Here is a 21,815-nt window from a genome sequence, read left to right on the forward strand (position 1 = left end):
GCCGCGGAGCAGAAGCCAGGGGGAGTTGCAGTGACGCGCCCGTGAGCTCCGCCGGCAGCCAGCTGCGCCTGAGTGACCGAGCCCCAGGCCGAGAGGCCGGGGGCTCCCCACCTCCGAAGTGGCCCGAGCGAGCCCCAGGCTCCAGGCCCCGATAAGCGGCCGCCAAGGAGTGAGCCGGTGTGTACCATGTGTACACCGGCATGTGTGTTCTAAGGTGCATTTAAAACCCAGGAGGGCATGGAGCTACCTGCCAGAGAGCAGCAGGTAAGCGCATAGTCCCTCCTGCTAGCCCTCAATGTCTACGTGTATTTAACATTGAGAGGTGGGCAACGACACCAGGGGTGAGGTGTACACCCTGATGGACATCTGGATGCTGTGTAGCGTGCCCACCCCCAAGATCCTATATGTATGTGTTATGAGAGTGTGAGTAATGTGAGTGTCTAAGTTGTGGGATAAAGTTGAGGTACAGGAAGCCAGAAGGGGACAGAGGGGGGGATGCCTCCTCTGCACCCTGGTGAACCACCTTTACCCCAAGGCCCTGCATGTGTGGGTGATTGTGGTGGAGCGGGAAGAGGGCGGCAGCTGGAGATGGGGAGGGAAGGAAGGGAGGGGCAAGTGACCCCTTGTAAAATGTATTAAATGTCTTGTTGGTGTCAGTCAAATCAGATTAACAGATGCATGAAGCAGATTTTAAGCAGTTTTATCTCCTCAGTGTCACATCACAGCCTTGGTGTGTGTCTGTGTGTGTTCTGTTTGTTATGCCTCAGGTGTCAAGCAGTGGTTAAAGGTGTTTTTCTTTGTTTTTTTCTTGTTAATAACTGTTTTTCATGCTTTGATTTTTGTCAGTGAATGTAGGTTTGTGATTAAAATTGAATTCTTATCACCTACTTTTTTTTTTACCCTTCATTCAGTGATATTTTTTCTACATTTAATTAGATTATCTAGAAAATAATTCAATAAGGAGAGATTGTGTGGAAATACCAAACATGATTTATTAAAGACAAAAATAAAGTAAGCCATCTGGCAATTAACTATAATGACCCATCATAGAAGAAAGAATCCCAGCAGTGAAAGGAGTTAGGAGGTGGGTTGCATGACAGTGTCTGAAAGACACAAACTAGCAGCCGAAGAGCGAGGAAGCCTTCAAATGGGTTTCTAAATACTGTCCTAATTTAACTAATGCATAAGCTTAATTTTCTATATCATCAGAATATATCTGTATTACAGCTTTTTGTGTGTGACTTTGCATTAAAACTGGGACGTGTATGTAATTGTTGACATTCCAGACTCACAAAAACTGAAATAAACTAAAACTATCTTTTGAAAAATAACTAAAACAGGACAGAACTGGAAACCTGTTTTAACATAAAAGCAGCAAACACATAACCTATAATTACTTGTGGTGTGTATCATCTCAAAAGTGTAATGGTAGAGTTTATTCTGCATTATGGGCTGTAACACTGTATAATAATAATTTACAAATAAACAGGATAATCAATCAATCACAAAGCAACTGTTATCTACAGTAAGTAAAAACTTTCATCATGTAACACGAGCTTTGTCCGCACCTGGACTCGAACCCGCGCTCTGATGGTTCCGTAAAAACTCCGTCTTTTTTTCATTGGATATAACGTAGCGATTTGATTGGTTGTTTCTGCGTTCCACCTATGAGTGATGGGCCGAGGTGTCAGCGTTTTTCTACCCGCTCTGGTGGCACGGAGCGAGGCTGGCTGTGGTGGATGTGCTGCGGGTCGAGTCGCTTTATACAGTATGGAGCCGCCCGACTTCGAAAGCATGAATTTTACGGTGGCGCCGGAGGTGTCTGCCTACCCGGTGTGCAAAGAGTGGAAAGAGGGTGCGGAAGGATCGGTGTTCCATCTCGCCAACATCTTTCTGTTCCTTGGCTTCATGGGGGGCAGTGGCTTTTACGGACTCTTCTACCTGTTCACCTTTCTCACTCTGGGCTTCTTCTGCTCCACTCTCTGGTCGTGGTCGGACTCCTGCACCACGGACTCTTTTCTGTGGAGTTTGGCGATCTTCGCGGTGTGTCTGGTACAAGTCCTGCACATGTCATACAGGCTGAGGAGCTTTTCGTTTGACAAGGACTTCCAGGAGCTGTATAGCTGCATGTTTAAAAGAGTCGGAGTGTCATTGTCCCATTTTGGGAAGATAGTGGCCTGCTGTGACGGGGAAGTCCAAACTTTAGAGAAGGACCGCTGCTTCGCCGTAGAAGGAAAAACCGCTATTGACAAGCTGTCAGTGCTGCTCTCCGGAAGGTGATTGCGCACACACGCTTGAACAGCCCAGTGTCAAACATGGTACACCCCAACATAGAGTTTAGCACAGTCATGCCCCTATTGATATTAGAACAAAGGGTGTGTTTTCTAGATACTCTTTGTCATGTGAAAGTCTTACTGACAGACTCCAAATGTTTATCTGGGTCAGGGTTACTGGGACTGATCAGGATTGGCTCATGAGCTAAAAGGTTCATTATTGTAATCTGCATTTCTAGTTCACTCTTTACCTGAGGAGTCTTTGCAGCTTTGACCGCGTAGCTTTGTTTGTTTGTTTGTTTGTTTGTTTGTTTGACCAGGCTTTAACCACAACAGCTCCATGTGTCTAAATTATGCGCAAGTAAAATGAGCACATGGTAAATTAGTATAGCTTTCAAGAGCCTAGATTTAAACATGCTTTTCATAACCACATGTCCTTGGGGAGTAAAGGCTGAATAGATTACACTGTAATGATTTGCTTTTCACTCATCTATGGACAGCAGCTTATTGAACAGTTAAATGTTTTTCTGCGGTTACTGTGAAAGCACTCGCATTAGGTGACTGATTACCTTAATGATTAGTCTACTAGTATTTTCATGTAAAGTCAATGCATTTTCATCAGTTTTTGTGCTTTATTACTTTTGTAGCTAAAAATGTACTGGAGTAATAGTTTGTACAAAATGTAGCCTAGTGCACAAATGCACATTGCAGAATTTATCATGAAATCAGTTTTACACGTATTAGAATATATGTAATATATGTAGTAGAGTGCTCTGAGGCAGTGGATGCTGCCTGTGAACTTACATTTTCAGATATTTGTTCTGAGAAAGTGAGGCAGAACACCAACACAAATTTTGGATGTTACTATGATGGAAAGAAGTAGAATTGGTCCTAGCACAGAACCCTGTGGAACTCCATAATTAACCTCAGTGTTTGAAACAGCACTACTCACACGTCTCTGAGTCCAGACGCTAAAAGGCAAGGAGCACTTGCTGCTGGAGCTATTTATGAAGTTCTGCATCACTGAGAGAGCAGCTCTCTTTTAGAGAGGCTAAAAGGTCATCGAAGGTAACACGCTCACTGCACTGAATGGAGACGGGGTGGTTCATGTATATGTTAGTTTGGTCACAGCATGTCTCTGTGGCTTCACTTTGTTTTTAAACAAATTGACTTAGTGTGGAGTGAAGTGTTTGCCCACTTCCTGATTTCCTGGTGTTTTGCATATTTGTCACACTTACATGGTTCAGATCATCAATTGATATGAGACAAAGATAACCCAAATAAATATAAAATGCACTTTTTAAATGATGATTTCATTGATTAGAGGAGAAAAGTTATCCAAACCTACCTGGTCCTGTGTGAAAAAGTAATTGCCCCTCTTGGTAAATCATTGATTAACTGTGATTAACCACATTTTCTTTGGAGAGCTGCGTTCAATTTCACTAAACACACTCAGGCCTGATTACTGGAAGATCTGTTGAATCAAGAAATCACTTGAACAGAACCTGTTAGACAAAGTTAAGGAAGGCTAAAAGATCTCAAGAAGGAACACATCATGCCATCTAAAGAAAAACTTGAGAAAAAAATCACTGATATCCATCAGTATGTTAAGTGTTACAAAGGCATTTCCAAGGCTTGGGACTCCAGTGAAACACAGTGAGAGCCATTATACACAAATGGAGAAACCATGGAACAGTGATTAGCCTTCCCAAAATTACTCCAAGAGCATGTCGAAGTCTCATCCAGGAGGTGACAGAAGAACCCAGAACGGCATTAAAGAACCACAGGCTTCACATTTCTCAGTTAAGGTCAGAGTTCATGATTTAGAGACTGGGCAAAAACAGGATCCATGGGAGAGTTCACCAAACAAAAACCATTGCTGACCCAAAAGAACACAAAGGCTTGTCTCACATTTGCCAAAACAAACATCTTGATTGACCCCAAGACATCTGTGAAAGTATTCTGTGGACCGATTCAACTATTTGGAATGTTTGAGTACCGTTACATCTGCCATAAAACTAACACAGCCTTTCAGAAAAGGAACAGTCCTCAATTACTGAATGGTTGGAAGTGATGCAAATTATATAATGTGGGCTTTGTAGTTACCAGATCTTAAACTAAAAAAAACACCATTATGAAATTAACCAACAGTAAAATATGGTGGTGGCAGTTCGATGATCTGGGGCTGTTTTGCTGCCTCAGGACCTGGAAGACTTGGAACCATGAATTTTTCTACCAAAATATCACGAAGGAGAGTGTCCGGTCCGGTTTGTGATCTCAAGCTGAAGCACACTTGGGTTCTGCAGCAGGAAAATGATCCAAAACACAACAGCAAGTCCACCTCTGGCTTAAGAAAAACAAGATGAAGACTTTGGAGTGGACTATTCAAAGTCCTGACCTGTTATTAACCTCTGTCTCTCTTCCACAGCATGTCTTTATCCTGTCTTCCTTCTCTCACCCCAACCAATCACAGCAGATGGCCCCGCCCCTCCCTGAGCCTGGTTCTGCTGGAGGTTTCTTCCTGTTAAAAGGGAGTTTTTCCTTCCCACTGTCGCCAAAGTGCTGCTCATAGGGGGTCATGTGATTGTCGGGTTTTTCTCTGTATGTATTATTGTAGGGTCTACCTTACAATATAAAGCATCTTGAGGTGACTGTTGTGATTTGGCGCTGTGTAAATAAAATTGAAACTGAATCTGATTGAGATGCTGTGACATTTAAAAGGCAGTTTATGCTTGAAAAGCCTCCAGTAAAAGACTCATTGCCAGTTATCGCCAACACTTGAGAGCAGTTGTTGCTGCTGAGGGTGGCCCAACCAGTTTTTAGATTTATGGGTACTTATGAGCCTTGGAGATTTGGATCTGTTTTCCCTTCAATAATAAACACCTTCATTTAGAAACTGCATTTTGTGTTTTAAGCCTGGTCTAATATTTAAAATAGTTTGATCATCTAAAACATTTAAGTGTGACAAACAAACAAAAAATAGGAAATCAAGAAGGGGGCTGTATGCTCCAGGCCACTATTATTTTAAGCTGCCTGCATGCAAGTGACTTCTCATCTATATATTATAGTGAGGATGACGTCACTTAATGCTGCAAATGACATTTTCTGTTGAAAGTAGAAAACTTAGAGAACAGACAGAGCCGGAGCTAAAAATTGTCTGTTGCCTGTTTTATTTTCTCGCTGAAAGCAGACGCGATTTATTGGGATATTTTAATGATTTTACAGCTCAGTGTTTCACTCTGCAGCAGGTACACCACCTGTTAAAACTGGGGCACCAAAGCCTCATTTAGTCGTGGTCACGTGATCTGGGTGTTTTTAACCACGTTTCAGAGCAGTGTTTTGAAACATCTGCACTCGGGAAGCTCGACACAGTGTTGAAATGTCTGTTTTGAACTTCCCATCTTCTGCTGCTCAACCCAAAGATGCATTTGCATTACAAATATGGCACAATTTAAGGGGAAATAAAGAGTATAAGATTACCAAGAAGCATTGTTACAACAAAGAAATACCAAACACAAATTTCCTTACTTTTTGTGCTAAGTTTAGAAATCGGAGAGGGAAAAGGTCAATTCAGAACTTGCTGGGGAATTCTCAAAATTTTACATTTTCTGTCTTTTATTTATGAAAAACAGGATAACAAGTGAACAAGACATCTCCACGATAAGAGCAAAACAGCACAGACAGCAGGACAATCATTGGACCAGGGGGAAATAGGAATGGGTGTAAGGTGAAAAATGTGTAAGGAATTTTAATCTTAAGTGTCAAAATAAAGGAAAGAACAATATAAATGCTAATAGTTACAGTAATTGAACACACATGTGTTGGTGCCCAGTTTGTGTGTCACTGTGCTCCGATTGCCACAACGAACACTGTAACCCTTTCACCTTCTACCTCTTCTCTAGCTCCTCTCTCATCCTTGCTATTTCTCCCGCTTCTCATCTTTTTTCTTCTTGACGTCACTATCACTTGATATAGCTACATCACTTCCTGTTCATCTGTCTGCATCTGGAAGTCCCACAGGATCTTCGCTTGGTCATTCTCAACCTCCGTAGGAGCCGTATCCCATTTTGACCTTGGAATTTCCGTGCTATACTTAGCACAGATATTTTTATATACTATACCAACTACTTGGTTATGGCGTACTCAGAGCTTGTTTCTGAGCTGCCATAATTAGTGCCTCTGTGCTGTCTTTCAGTGCAGCTTTGCCGTGCAGGGGCCTGTCCTTCCATCATGGTTCCTCTTCTTTCTGTTGCCTTAGGTATTCACTAAACATACCATCAGTTGTGGCCAGGCTATTATCCCAGCAGGGTATCTGACGCCCGGCAGGGCATAGGTGTTGATTGCCTGGATCAACATCCATGCCCAGCTGACTCCTCGGGACTTGCCTTACTCTGCAGGTATTTGGTGGTTGCAGCTTTCGTAGTCCATGGTCCCATTTGCCTGTGGGATTCTGAGGCATTTGTAGCTGTCCTGCAATGTGGTCCTCTGGCTGTGCATTTAACTCAGTTCTTACTACCTTCCCTCTTTGTTACCATCTTACTACACTTCTCTGGTCTGAATGACATGCCCATGTTCTTGTTCACTCCTGGCATACAGCTCAATGTCATCCGTGTAGAGGAGGCGGCAAACGATTGGTCCATAGTTGTACCGTTTTCATTGAAATTTCATTGCAAGTATTCCAAAAAAAAAAAGTTTATTTCTGATATTAAAATGTCCTGGGGGGCATGTGGTTGCCTGATCACCCTGTGTGATAAAATTACACACATGAAAAAAACATGTTGCACACTTATGTAGTAGTACAACACTACCATTACAGAATGTTTTAGGTTGTTTTAGTTAATAACTTTATCTTTAGTGTCTACTGTTGTGAACTTGACCTATTAAAATCAACTCTTGCTCCATTGTCCAACAGAATCCGTGTGACAGTTAATGGAGAGTTTCTGCATTACATCTACCCTTTCCAGTTTCTGGATTCACCAGAATGGGACTCTCTGCAGCCATCGGAGGAGGGCGTATTCCAGGTTCATTTTGTTGTAATCCAAGCTACACATTAAATACTGTGTGTGTGTCTGTGTGTGAGTGTGTGATGCACAAATCACACATCCACGAATACATAAGGAAGATGGTTCCAACTGGCGTATCGCTACATCGATCACTACGGCCGTCTTCTTCTGTTTGTCTACCACCACTATGTCCGGCTGGTTAGCCACCACTATTTTGTCCGTCTGTATCTGGAAGTCCCACAGGATCTTAGCTCGGTCATTCTCCACCACCTTAGGGGGCGTCTCCCATTTTGACCTCGGGACTTCCAGGTTATACTCGGCACAGATGTTCCTGTATACTTGGCCACTTGGTTATGGCTGGGTGTGGGTTTAAAACATTGATTTTCTGATTAAAATTGGTTTTAGTTTTAATAAAGTGATATCGATTCCTTATATCCTGAATCGATTTTTAAATATAAATGTATTTTGCCAGAAATGCCAGAATCTCATGTTAAAGCTCACAAAACTATTTTAACAACCACCAAACAGCTAAAACAGCAAATGAGAGCAGGTGAACGGATTCTGCAAAAAGATGTAAACACAAAGCGTGTGTCGTCACCCCGCGTCCACAGACACACCGTCGGGGCTGAAAGCCGACACCTCACAGATTCTGGTGCTGCAGGTTTCATCACTCTGACCAAAATTCACTGAACCAGCAGCAAAGGAAAATCCAAACTATGCTTAACAAACAAATAGATATCATCATTAATTCAGTCTGACTTTGGCTGTTTTGTTTCCACATCGATAAAAATCACTCTCTCTCTCAGTGTACTTCAAGGACAGTTTCCCATCTCAAATCTCTGTTTTCTGGATTATTTGCTTGCTTATTACGCACCAGTCTACGTACAACGCTGTCAGCTGCTGTTTTTTGGGGGGGTTTTAAGCGACCTCTGACAAGAAAGCCTCATTTCTGCTGTTCAATACAGAAGAAATTTTAACTTTTTAAAATTATGCCAAATTGCATAACGCTTGGCTGTGTCTCTAATAAAGCTTATTTTCTTCAGTTGTTGATCTACGGCAGAATATTTTAAGGTTATCCGCTATAAAAAGCCAGGCCGGGAAAATCTCCTTCATGTTTTTCTGTGTTTTATTCTCAGTTACTTTCACACAAAGGCTCCTCTGATGAAGTCCTACAAGTGTCAGCTTTGTTTTTATACGTAGATATAAAAATGTGCACATGTACTGATAAATGATAAAAGAATTATGTTTCTGACTGCCTGAGAAAAAATTGAATCGAATCAAATCGGTGATTGAATCAAATCCATCCATCCATCTTCTTCCGCCTATCCGGTGCAGGGTTGCGGGGGCAGCAGCCTAAGCAGAGAAGCCCAGACCTCCCTGTCCCCAGCCACCTCCTCCAGCTGGCCTGGCCCAGCTGAGAGATATAATCTCTCCAGCGTGTCCTGGGTCTGCCCCGGGGCCTCCTCCGGGCCGCCATCCCTCCCGGATGGCTGAACTCCTCACACTAGCTCACACTAGCTCTCTAAGGGAGAGGCCAGCCACTCTTCAGAGGAAGCTCATTTCTGCCGGTCACTACCCACAGCTCGTGACCATAGGTGGGGGTAGGGACGTAGATCGACCGGTAAAATGAGAGCTTCGCTTTTACACTCAACTCTCTCTTCACCACGACGGACTGGTGCAGCGTCCGCATCACTGCAGCCGCAGCACCGTCTGTTGATCTCCCGCTCCCTTCTCCCGTCACTCGTGAACACGACCCTGAGATACTTAAATTCTTCCACTCGGGTCAGGAACTCGTCCCTGACTGGGAGTGGGCACTCCACCCTTTTCCGGCTGAGGACCATGGCCTCAGATTTAGAAGTGCTGATTCTCATTTCCACCGCTTCACATTTGGCTGCGAACCGTTCCAGTGCCAGCTGGAGGCCTTCACCCGATGAAGCCAACAGAACCACAACATCCGCGAAAAGCAGAGATGAGATCCTGAGACCACCCAGGTGAAAGCCTTCCACCACTTGGCCTAGAAATCCTGTCCGTAAAATTTACGAACAGAATCAGTGACAAAGGGCAGCCATGGCGGAGCCCATCACCCAGCAGGAACGAGTCTGACTTGTTGCCGGCAATGCGAACCAAGCTCTTGCAATGGTTTTATAGGGATTGAATAGTCCGTCACAATGGGCTAATCACCCCATACTCCCGGAGCACCCCCCACAGGACCCTCAGATGGACACGGTCGAATACCTTTTACAATAATAATAATGGATTGCATTTATATAGCGCTTTTCAAGGCACCCAAAGCGCTTTACAATGCCACTATTCATTCACTCTCACATTCACACACTGGTGGAGGCAGCTACGGTTGTAGCCACAGCTGCCCTGAGGCAGACTGACAGAAGCAAGGCTGCCATATCGCGCCATCGGTCCCTCTGGCCAACACCAGTAGGCGGTAGGTGAAGTGTCTTGCCCAAGGACACAACGACCAGGACAGAGAGCCCAGGGATCGAACCGGCAACCTTCCGGTTACAGATGCGATTCCCAACCCCCTGAGCCATGGTCGCCCCTTTTACAAGTCCACAAAACACATGGAGCAGTGTCCTGCATGGAGAAGGACACTAGAGGCTGAGATTAAGAGATCATGGAGGAAAGTTAGCCAACTGAGAGCCCCAAACGAGAGGTCATCCAGCAGCCACGGAGCAGAGACCAGAGGGGGTTGCAGTAACGTGCCCGCTGGCTCTGCCGGCAGCTAGCTGTGCCAGAGAGGACCGGGCCTCAGGCCCAGAGGCCTGAGGGCACCCACCCCCCCGGAAGGGGCCCAGCCAGGCCACAGGCGCCAGGCCCCACCAATTGGCCACCAGGAGTGAGCCGGTACATACTTGAGCGCCCAGCCCCAGACACCAAGAACCACCAACACACCAACGTCTGAAGGCATCGGCCACTGGCAGGGAGTGTGGTGAGGGGAGATAAGCCTCCATACCTCAGAGAGCCTGAGATGTTCCCAGAGAGGTGGAGTCTAAGACCCGACCTGACATATAGATACAGACGAGCAGGCGCACGCAGACACAAACGTGCATTCCCACCCCCATATACACAAACGAATGCTCGGCACTCACCCTGTAGCTGTTGGCATGATGACATTGTATATAATTTGGATTATTTCTTTATCTTGTCAAGATCCGTGTCATCATTGTAAATTGTTTAAGCTGCACATTACTTTGTTTGTTATTTTATTTAGTCAAATTTACTATTTGACAATTTACTTTAGTCAAAGTTTTGGTGCTTTTATTTTGAAATTCAAGGTTGCTTACAAGTTGCGCTAGTTTCCTCTTTGGGTAGAAAGAAGGAGAAAACACCTGTAAGTGCAGAAAGAATGTTTTTTTTAATTATAAGTTATGTTAAGAGGACATTAACTACACACGGTTAAACTGGTAAAGGAAACCTCAGAAGAACCTCAGAAAACCACTTCCCTGTGCTTCCAGGGAATCATACACCCGACGTGGAGACAGACACAAATAGGCACTGTACACACAATCACACTCCCCAAACACACTCTATAGGGGCAAACCGTACCCAGACCCAGCAGATGTAACCCTTCTCTCTGGGGTGGAGGAAAGCAGACCGCCTCCTTATCTGCAGTAGCAGGGAGGCCCCGCACCCCAGACCCCAATCTGACGGCCAGCACCTCCTCTCAGCCCCCCAGCCCTGACGGCTAACAGAACGGGGGTGAGTGAGGCTCAGTGTCTAAACGAGTCTCACAGGCCTGAATGCGCGCTTAAAGCCTTTTATGGTTCTTGTTTGATCTGCTGCTCACCACTAACAAGCACAAGCATACGTTTTGGACTTTTCTGTAATTTTGCACATTTATTTGTTACAATTTAATTCCAAAGACTTGTGATGACAGATTTCTTTCTTTGTCACAACAGCTTTTTCTTTATCATGCAGAAAAACAACAAAAATGTTGTATTGAGGTTAAACAAAGTTTAACTTGTTTTGTGGTTTATTCTCAGGTGACGCTGCGTGCTGATAACCCCTGCCGGTACGTAGCGTGGAGGAGGAAAAAGCTCTACCTGCTCTTTGCTAAGCATCGCTACATAGCCAAGATCTTTGCCCTGGTTGTACGCAATGACATAGCAGAAAAGCTGTATTCACTCAGTGACAAGACTTTTGACAGATACGGACACCGCTACGATCTCCGCTTACCATGTTACCCTCACATGCCGGGGACTGAAATAGAAAGGGCTGATGACCATCTGCAAGTGCCGGTGCAGAGCAGGGGGGCTCCGTAAACATACACACATGCACATTCTTCATGCGCTAAATCGCAGTGCGTGGAAGTCAGTGTCAGTCAGGCTGCAGACATGTTTGCAGACAGGTAGACCGTATACCTGAGCACGAAAACAGTCTGTAGTGTTGTTACTCACAGGGCCATAATTTATGGGGCAATGAAACTTTTGAAACTTGCTTCGGATTTTAAATCAAACGATCAAGATCTGTTAGAAGTGCAGAATTTATCTTTATTTTAAGGGGTTTAGCAAAATGATTGCATTATATGACTTATACACACTTTTATACAGTTATAGCGGCGCCAAAGAGAATGGACAGTAAATTAAATTATGGACAGTAAAAATGTAGCAGATCTAAAACTCTGGATTTGATTCTAAGTGTTGAAGTTTGGAGAGTTAATGCAAAGAGACACAGATGAAGGATGACATCATCAGGCTGCAAAGCCAACAGAAGCCCGTCAGAGAGGAACAACTTTAAGAGTGGCAAATCAACAATCGTGGACATTTTTAAGAAGGATGCATTGGCCAGCTCAGCAGTAACTGAAGGCCTGGACAGCAACTAAAAGGAATAAATTCTTTCTGGGTTTTGGGGGGTTGTTGGGTGCTGGGGTCCTGATCTTTGAGACTTTTCACTCTCATTGTTAAGTGCATTTTGTGACAAACGCACATACTCAGACAAAACACAGAAAACACAAGATTGCTGGTTTGTGTATCCATTTTTTCCTTGTAGGCGCTGCTTGTTTTTTATTGTTTTGTCTTACAGGTGTTCTTCTGTCACAGGACAGCAGACGTCTTAAATTCATATGATATTGACGGATTAGATCAATATGTGTTGTCAGTGGTACACTGACTGATGTTGTTCTGTGACAATAAATGATTTTACTGTGTAGATGCCAAACACAAACTTAATCAGTTTTCTAAGCACATGAGTCTGGAGTTCATTTTGTCAGTATGTTAGGAAGTCTAATGTATAAATATATTTGCAGCCTTAATGCCTCTGAAAGTGAAGTTACTGCGGGTTTGTCAACCAAACGCTTCGACAAAGATCCACACACCCAGCAGAGTCATTCAGATGCTGGTGCAGTCTCACTGCTTGTGTTGAAAAAGTTCACATATAAGAGTATTAATAAAGTATGAATAACAGAGGGTCGTTTTGTGTGATTGGATCCATTGAGGAGAAGAGAAGGATGATCCGAGCAATTCTGACGATTTTGGAGAGAAGAAGCAAATTTTCTTAAGAACTTCTGCTGAAAGTTAACCTTTGATCTGTCGCCCCCTGTCGGAGCTCTTGGGCACTGCTCTCGCCTTGTTCCCCTTTTAGCGTTTTCCTGTCAGCTGTGTGGAATGTGAGGCACACAGCATCAGAGGCTCCAGCTATCCGGCCGCTTTCCCCTCTCACTGCTGTCCAGAGCTCCTCCGGCTGCTCCTCTGATCGGTAAGTGAAGAAGTCCTCACTTTTACGGGCTTTTAAGTTGAACCTAAGAAATTCCAGCGCAGCTGCGCAGCTGGACCATGTCTATTTCTACATGTGAGCTCTGCGCGTGCTACAGCTGCTGTACAGAAGTATTCACTGGCGTCCACATTTACAGTCAGATGTTGATAAAAGAGCTTCTTTACCATGAGCTGTAACGCGTTGTGTAATCTGACTACTGCTGCGTAGACTGTAAGCTGTACTTTCCCACCGGCGTTGAAAAGACAGAAACATGAATTCATTCATGACTGCAAATATGCAGCTGTGTATGTGTGCGAGTCTTCAATGACAAACATGACGGAGCTCAGCTAGACCCAGTGTAGGAGCTCACTGTTGCGTTCACTAAAAACGAGTGGGACCGTTTCTGTCGCGAACCTAAACTTAGCATCAGTAGAGTGACTGTATGACTTAATGAAGGGCAGCTGGGTTTCAAACAAACCGAATTCTAAAATAAACGTGTCAGGGGAGATTTGTGACAGAAGGATAGCAGGAAGGCTCCGAAACCAGTGAAACCAGCTCTGACGTATGGTGTGGACACTGTGGGACCAATTAAAACCACAGGAAGCTGACCTGGAAGTGGCAGTGGGAAGATAAGATTTTTGTTGGGAGGGACCAGAAAGGATAAAATTAGAAATGAGTATAGGACAGCATATATGAATAACAAGCAGAGAGCTAGTTTCACTTTAAAGCCGAGTCTGGTCCACCTTTGTTGTCCTGGAGTGAAAACAGATGACAGTTAATTATGCACGTATTTGAAACCATCTACTTTACTCTCAGATGAAATTTCGATCTGGAGATTTTGTCAGGTCCTGACATCTAAAAGACCCTTCAGTTCATAGAAGTAATAAAAGAATAAAAGCTGGTATTATTATCATGTCTGGTTTTTCCTCCTGGTCATTCCCACAGTTTCAATGGGAAACTAACCTGTAAGAACACTGGTTTGGTTCAGTTCGAGATGTTGTCCTCAAATTATTTTTGTAGGGCAAATGTTCACCGGTGTAACTGACATTCTCGTTTGGTTTAATGTTACATTGAACAATGTTTAGTGGATGAATGGGAGCAAAATGAGAAGTGTTTTGTCTACATGGAGGAAAATGTTCTAGCATTCGTCTGCCTGTGAAACGCAGCAAACATCATGGTAAGTATTAACGTGCCATCCTGGAGGAAGGGGACTCGCTATGCTGCTGCCATACGTGACACTGACCCCAGCCAAATGCTAAACCAGTGAAACTACAGTTGGAATATATTTAAAGCCCTTCCTATTTTGGAGCGCGTCTCATTGTTGCCTGCTGTTAATTCCAGTAACACCAAAGCAGCTGAAGTTCACTAACAACCCACTTCACTCCCCAGATCAGTTTAGCAGACTCGATGCTGTACTCTGATTAAAAGTGTTCCTTACATTGTTTGAGAAGTATATTAACATACAAGTACCTTAAAATATTAGAAGCAAAGTACTTGAATAAGTATACTTAGTTACCTTTCACAGCTGTGTAGTTTGTATGCTTTGAACAACCATCCTCCCACATTCACTTGTGCTCGCCTTACTCCAGTGTCCAAGGTGCCTAGCCAAAGGATGTCCTCCACCCCAGATGGGCCCACCCTCCTTCTCACCACGCTGTCCTCCTTCCCTTCTTCCATCCCGGCCGCCACGTCTGCAGATTCAAATGCCACCTCGTGCCAGGAGTGGGAGCAGACCCACCACCTGCTATTCCATGTGGGAAACCTGTCCCTGCTGTTGGGCCTGGCCATCCCGACTACCTTGGCTCTGCACATGATCATGCTGCGCCTCCTCCTGACAACAGGTCAGTTCACAGCTCGTTCCCGTGATGGGATCCAGAAGCAATGTAGTGGGGAAGATTTAAGGAACATAAAGTTATCACATCGTAAGCAGATGCGTATTCTGAGTAAAAGCTGCCCGTGCGTTAGTAAACTTCTACCAGGACAGGCTTGTTGACAGTTGACTGTAACGCTGGCATCTTAAAGATTTATTGGAAACTGTTCTGCACAAACAGGGGAGACCCTAAAAGGCTGTGACAGTGGGAGATAAAAGCAGGATGGAAAAAGCACTTCCAACATGTTTATCTTTGCTTGGCAAGAGAATGGAGACAGGAAGCAGCAGGACTTATTGAGGCTGTGGTTGTAATGTTGACAGCTCCGTTATTTATGCTGCTATTTTAGAGCAAGTCAAGTTTCAGTCTCTCAGAGAGCGAGTAAAGGAGAGTGCTGAAATGTGTAAGGCAGCAGTTTTGGTGGTTTTATCATAAGACTGGATGGGTAATCATTATATAACACCGAGTAAGACATTTATTCATGTATCCAGACGAGCACATTTCTAAATAATTGTCATGATGTCTAAAATCAAAATATGTGAATGCAATGATTATGAATTTGTGAGCGATACAAAAGTAAAGTTTTGGACAATACTCCCATATATGAGCTTAGAAACAGAGCAGTGTGTGGCTCAGCGTTGTCCCGTAAGTTTCCCATAGAGCGATTTATTTTAAACGTACTACATTTATGGAACAATTAGACTACCTCGCTTGTTTGTCTCACTGCCCAAAGCTTTATTATTGTTTTGCTGGCAAATTCAGATTCTGAAGTTCGAAATGTGCAAAAGATAAGTGAACAGAAGAAATAAACTGGGAGGAAATCATAAATGAATGGTGGGGTGGCTCAAGACTTTTGCACAGTAGTGTACATTAAAGTAATTTCTGATATTACAACCATACCAGATAATTTCTCCAAGATAAGATGAAGTGTTTCTTGTCTCAGCGTGGTGTGTAATCAAGTGCAGTGTGTAAGTCGGGTTGTTCTTGCAGGATGTGGTTTATTCATCGCGTGGGCCACGCTGTTCAGGTGCAACATGGATCTAATGGTGTGGAACGTGGTCTTCCTGGTGATCAACTTCGTGCACCTTTTCTACCTGTTGTATAAACGCAGGCCGGTGAGTTCAGCATCAACATCACTCACATTATACAAGATCATTGCAGGCCGCCCACGTGTGCTCATCAGAGGAGCAGTGGAGCTTCTAGCTAATAAATATGGGTTCAGTTCTGTTTCGTGGTAACACAATGCGATTATGTCTGCAGCAGCACACACCTACACTTTGGAGCAGCAGACAGGAGGAGCAACAAAGTGCAGCCGTAGTTGTTTTTTTCATCAGAGAATTAAAGCCTTTCATTCATTAAAGTTCAAAAAACATTTTTATAACTTTTATAAAAAACATTTTCTCTCGAGTTACTTTGATTGTCTTAATAAGTGACTTGACATAAAGGACTATTTTTATTTCTTTCATCCTTTAATTAACCAGGAAAGTACGAATAAAGCTTTTTTCATAGTGTCAGTGTCTGAAGTGTTTCTGAAATATATCTGGAGGACAAATTACAGCTGTTCTGGAAACTTGCCAGAGGTGTTTTTGTCTTCGGTGCAAACGAGACACGACTCGAGTGTACAAACTGTGGAGGCAACAGAATCATCCTGGTTATTCATGCGCTGCTTCCCTTTTCTTAAATGGTCAAACTCTCTGTGTGTGAGGTTTTTGAAACACTTTTGTGACTATTTACTCTTTATTCTCTTTATTTGTAGTACAACAGTTTTAAAATGTATCCACACAAAGTAGCTAAACAAACATAGTAAATATGCAGAATGCCCCATTTAAGAACAATATGCATCATGTTGTTGATTCATTAACTTGTGAATTCATATAATTCATGTATACTTATTATTTTCTATACCATAATTTATAAATGGCTCGTGTCATTATCCCAACTAGGCCTGTGCTTCAGTGCGCTGGGCTACACTGACTGTGGACGAATGCTCAGGTCAGACTAACCGTCTCAAACTGTTGCTGTCAGATTAAGATTGACAGGGAGCTGCGGTCAGTCTACAAGAGGATGTTTGAGCCTCTGCATGTGCAGGAGGCTTTGTTCCAGCGACTCACGGGACAGTTCTGCACCATTCAGACGCTGAAGAAAGGCCAGGCCTACGCTGCTGAGGACAAGACGTCTGTAGACGAACGCCTCAGCATTCTGCTCAAAGGAAAGTATGTGCTGTTTGTTTCCCTAATGAAAGTCACATAGGTCTGACTAATACACACGATTAAGGTTATTATTTTAACACCGTGCTTTTCTGATTTAGTTGGTCAGAATTTTGAATTTCATTTTTTTTGTGTGTGATAGGATGAAAGTTTCATACCGAGGCCACTTTCTGCACAACATCTATACCAACGCATTCATTGACTCTCCAGAGTTCAGGTCCACTGAGATGCACCGAGGAGAGAAGTTTCAGGTAAATTCACTTGCATGGAAGCTCTGACATAAAGGATGGACATCGTTTGCAGGGCCGATTTCCTTCTCTGGCTGTAAAAACATGTCTGACTTTGCAGAACATGAATATTCAATAAAGATTTAAGGAGGTCAAATTTCTTTAAACAGAGCTCTGGAACATCATAAAGTTTCACATGCATGGTAATTCAATGTAGCATATTTTTGAAGTACTAATAATACTAATAATAATAATAATACTAAACATAGTAAAATAAATGTTCTTTTGCATTCAGAAATAACAAAAAGCTTTTGAGAAAGTTGTCATAAAATAAAGCGCTTAATTCAAAAACTTGTGGAAAGGTATCATTTGACTTTCCCGTCTTCTTTTTTCCTTAACTACACTTCATGTAAGCAGTAATGTTAACTTTAAATCCTCTGAGGTCTCTGAACGTTCCCTTACTCATCTCCTTACAGACTTCTGTTCAGCCATAGACGCGCAGAGACGGCACAGTGTCTCAGTCAATCTGTAGATAGACGACGAGAACAATCAGGCCCAAGAAAACCGTGAAACGAAGCATATAAAAATATGTATCCCTACCTGTGGACACCTTAACACTTGTTAATGTGTCTGATTGACAGGTGACCATCATGGCAGAAGAGAACTGCAAGTTCCTGTGTTGGTCGCGAGAGAGACTTACCTATTTCCTGGAGTCAGACACTTTCCTTAATGAGGTTTTCAGGTTCCTCATCGGCAAAGATATCACCAACAAACTGTACTCTCTGAATGATGCCACACTCAGCGACAAGGTGAGTCCCGCTGGTGTCGATTTATTGGAGCATCTTGTTTAATGTGACAGCTGTAAGAGTGCTCACTGTGCTGACGAGGATGTTGGTCATGGATATGTTCTAGGCTGTGAAGAAAATGGACCGACAGCCCAGCCTGTGCTCCCAGCTGTCTATGACGCAGGTGAGAAACAGCATGGCGAGCAGCAGTGACACCGACGATGTTCTCAACCAGATCCTACGAGGTGGATCTGCTGGATCATCACTCCGTGAGTCTTAATGGGATATTTACTCTGTCACTGCAGCACGTGCTACAGCAGCGATCCACAGCTCTGCCAGTGTTCCCAGCAGCTCAAACGAGTGGGGCTCCCTCACTTCCTCCATAAATGTTCAGTGATGTTGAGGTTTATCTTTGGACTTCTGCATGTTGCCTCCTCGCAGGCTTCTGTTCACACGCACACATTTATATTTCTAAAGGTGCTGCTGAGATGAAATCCTCACCAGATGTTGGTAACAATCCATTCAATCCACACGTGAAAATTAAAATATGTTTAACAGTGAGAAACGACACATGAACACAGTGAGGTGCAAATAGTCATGAACTCTGAAATCCTGGCTCAGCTGCAGAGGGCTGGTGCAGTGGATTCAAGCGGAGGCTATGGCCACCTTGGGCGCCATGCAGATCCTGGTCCACGATACACTGGTTTGACTCGAGACGTTGTTGGACGCAGAGCGGATGGAAATTAAGTGTGTGCATGGGGATAGTCACATAGATCCCACGGTGCCAGTGGAAATAACGTATACATAGACTCGAGGCTGTGGTTTGACAAGTTAATGGGGCAGTGTGAAGAGGTGCGCTCACAACGTGTAGGGACGTGATGTTTGTGCTGCGCTCAGTGGTGATGCAAAGTCGTCTAACACTGCTGATTCTACTGGTAGGGCAGATTGTGTGCTAGTTTGGGCCATTAGTGGGGGTCCTGTTCGAGCACACTGGCATGGACCCCATCATGGCATCATGGCACAGGGTATCGCTTTCATAAGTTCCGTCATGAGGACGAATGCAGTTGGGATCGCTGGCTGGACCCTGTGTTGTTGGCACTTCGGGAGGTGCCCTAAGCATCCATGAGTTGCTGTTCAGCAGGAAGCTGCAGGGGCTGTTGGACCTTAAAGAACACCGTGAGGAAGGTCCAAGCCCGGGTAAGAGTGAAATTCTGACGTTCCTTGTAGCACACCTGTGCATCAGAGAGGTTCCTGAGGCAGGCGGGGCTCACAGCCAACCTGAAGAAGTGTGCTAAATGCTGTACACACGCTTAATGTAATTGATCTGTGCAGCATGAATGCATAAAGATGAGAAGGGGGAAAGGATGCATGGTAGGATTGTAGGATGACATTAAGTAGCAAATATTATGCTGCTGGCTGGAAGCAACGCAAGGGAATAAGATAGCAGTGAAGGAACACACAGGTGGACTGTCTTATGCAGAAAATGTCATCTGAAAGGTAAACTGCACGGTGGAGTCAGCAGAGAATTCATTTCATTCACTTTTGTCCTATAACACCAAAACACAACACAGTTGCCTCAGGGCACTTTATATTGTAACGGCCAAGGAGGGGCGCCCAGCTGCAGTGGATGATACAGGACAAGGACACCCTGTGGAAGAGAGATTAATAATAACTAATGATTACATGCAGAGTGCTGCATATGCTCACACTTCAGATTGTTTAGCCACAATGTTCCATATTTTTTTCATTTTGTGTTTTTCTAGAGATTTCACCCGGCACCAAAGCATCCTCAAAAATGAATCCTATAGAAGAAGGCATGGAGGATGATGTGTTTGAAGAATCGGCCTCGTCTGACCACATGCCCAACACTTCCACTGAGAATGTGTAGCCAGCAGCGCCCACAGGGGCATACTATGGAGTCCAACACAGCTGACACAACTTTCCTTGTGTTAGCTTGAGGGAACGCAAAGCCCCATCAGACACGATGGGTATCATGACGGTGGTTGTCAACTTATGTTTCCTCACATAAAAATGTGCATCTCATGTGTCATATGTCTTTTCATCCCTGTGACTGCAACATACTAATTAGGAGATGTTATCAGAGATAAAGCCTTTAACTACAATGTAATATTGTTGCAAATAGGACCAAAGTTAATGCTGCAAACATCTTTAATACAGTGATTTAGCACAAAGTAAACCTTTTTAATTGAGATAATATATTTATTTTACCCCTGAGTGCGCTCTAAAGCTGAAACTTCAAACTGGATCGATAGCGTAATAAAGGCTATAGGAGCAGTTCAGGCAGTGTAAAGGAGACACGTAAATCTCAGAAGGTTGATTATGTTCTCTCACTGAAAACATCCAGATGAACAGAATCAACCTTTAAAGTATAAAAACATTTATATATTTTCTGCATCACCAACTGAGACATACAACTTAACAAATTTCTCATATAAAATTTATTCTCCCAGCAAAGAATCCTTTTAAGAATCAGTGAAACGTGGTACTAACTCATTTTAATCTGAAACTCTAAACCACGGAGTTTACAAAGACAGCCACTGTCATCATGCAAACCTCTGTGTTTAAGTCCAACATAGCTCACTAACCCTTAATCTTGCTTCATAGCACATCACTCAGCTCTATAGTCTATAGATATGTTTAGCACTAACTGGGATAGCTGCAGCTCAGGAGGCAGAGCAGATGGTCTACGGTTGGCTGGTTTGATCCCTGGCTGATCTCCAGTCTGCACGCTGAAGTATCCTCAGGCAAGATACAAAACCCAGAGTTGCTCTCTGATGCACTCATCAGAATATGAATGTGTCATTGTTAGATAGAAAGCACTTAGGCTTAGAAGGTCTTGCATGAGCGGATGTGACTAGATGACTGAGGCATGCTGTACTGACTTTGAGTGCTCAAGTAGAAACTGTTCATTTACCATCAGTACATATTTGTCTCAGACCTGAACAAACAGCAACAAAGTTGATACATTATGTCATATTACACTATAATGTTCTTAGTTCTTACTGCAATTGTTTCATTTGGAGTTCACTGTGTATTAAATGTATGTGATCACATGTATGTACAGTGCATCCAGAAGGCATTCACAGCTAGTTCCATATACGGTGCTTTTCCACCCTAAAACCCTACACACATACCCCGCAGTGACAAAGGGGAAAATGTTGGCTTGAAAATTCTTCAAAATGTATTAAAAAAAACAAAAACGAATTACATGTGCATATGTTTCCATAGTTTTCACAGTCAGACCTGAGCTAAGGAGCATCCTGTTTCCACTCAGTATCTGTCACATGTTTCTACAACTTTGTTGACCGTCGTAAATTCAGTTAATTGGACAGGATTTGAAAAGGTATGCATCTGTCTATATGAGGTCCCCTAGTGGACAGTTTATACTGAAGCACAAACCAGTCCAGGAGTCTAAGAAGTTGCCTGTACACTTCCAAGACAGGATTGTAATTGAGGCCCAGATCGGGCGAAGGGTACATTTCTGTCACATTGAACAAATGTTGGACCTTTTTTATTTTAAATTCACTTGTTTTCTGTGTAGTTAGTCATGCATTTTTAAATTAAATACTGTGAAGATATCCACACAAGCTTTGGTGTAGAAGTGGCCGTAATAATACTGCAAAGATCTGATTTCTGATTCACTGATAGTGAAGAAACGCACACATCATGGGAAGCAGCAGCCTATTGCAGCGACACTAAGGGAGGATTCGGGGTCACCTGATCCA

At 43.5% G+C, this 21,815-nt stretch overlaps 1 protein-coding gene across 1 annotated transcript; it reads left to right on the top strand.

The window, feature by feature from the left end:
* The first annotated feature begins 976 nt into the window (after positions 1 to 976).
* On the top strand, positions 977 to 21,294 carry popdc1 (popeye domain cAMP effector 1). The gene is made up of 11 exons (XM_026184487.2): positions 977 to 2,276; positions 7,186 to 7,294; positions 11,275 to 11,550; positions 12,901 to 12,985; positions 14,572 to 14,823; positions 15,841 to 15,965; positions 16,876 to 17,063; positions 17,200 to 17,308; positions 17,926 to 18,093; positions 18,197 to 18,338; positions 19,833 to 21,294. The coding sequence occupies exons 1-11, from the start codon at positions 1,675 to 1,677 to the stop codon at positions 19,955 to 19,957; spliced, it is 2,181 nt and encodes a 726-aa protein (XP_026040272.2). The 5' UTR covers positions 977 to 1,674; the 3' UTR covers positions 19,958 to 21,294.
* The last annotated feature ends 521 nt before the right edge of the window (positions 21,295 to 21,815 follow it).

This window comes from Astatotilapia calliptera, chromosome 11 (assembly GCF_964374335.1).
Source record: "Astatotilapia calliptera chromosome 11, fAstCal68.1, whole genome shotgun sequence".
Classification (NCBI taxonomy): Eukaryota; Metazoa; Chordata; class Actinopteri; order Cichliformes; family Cichlidae; genus Astatotilapia; species Astatotilapia calliptera.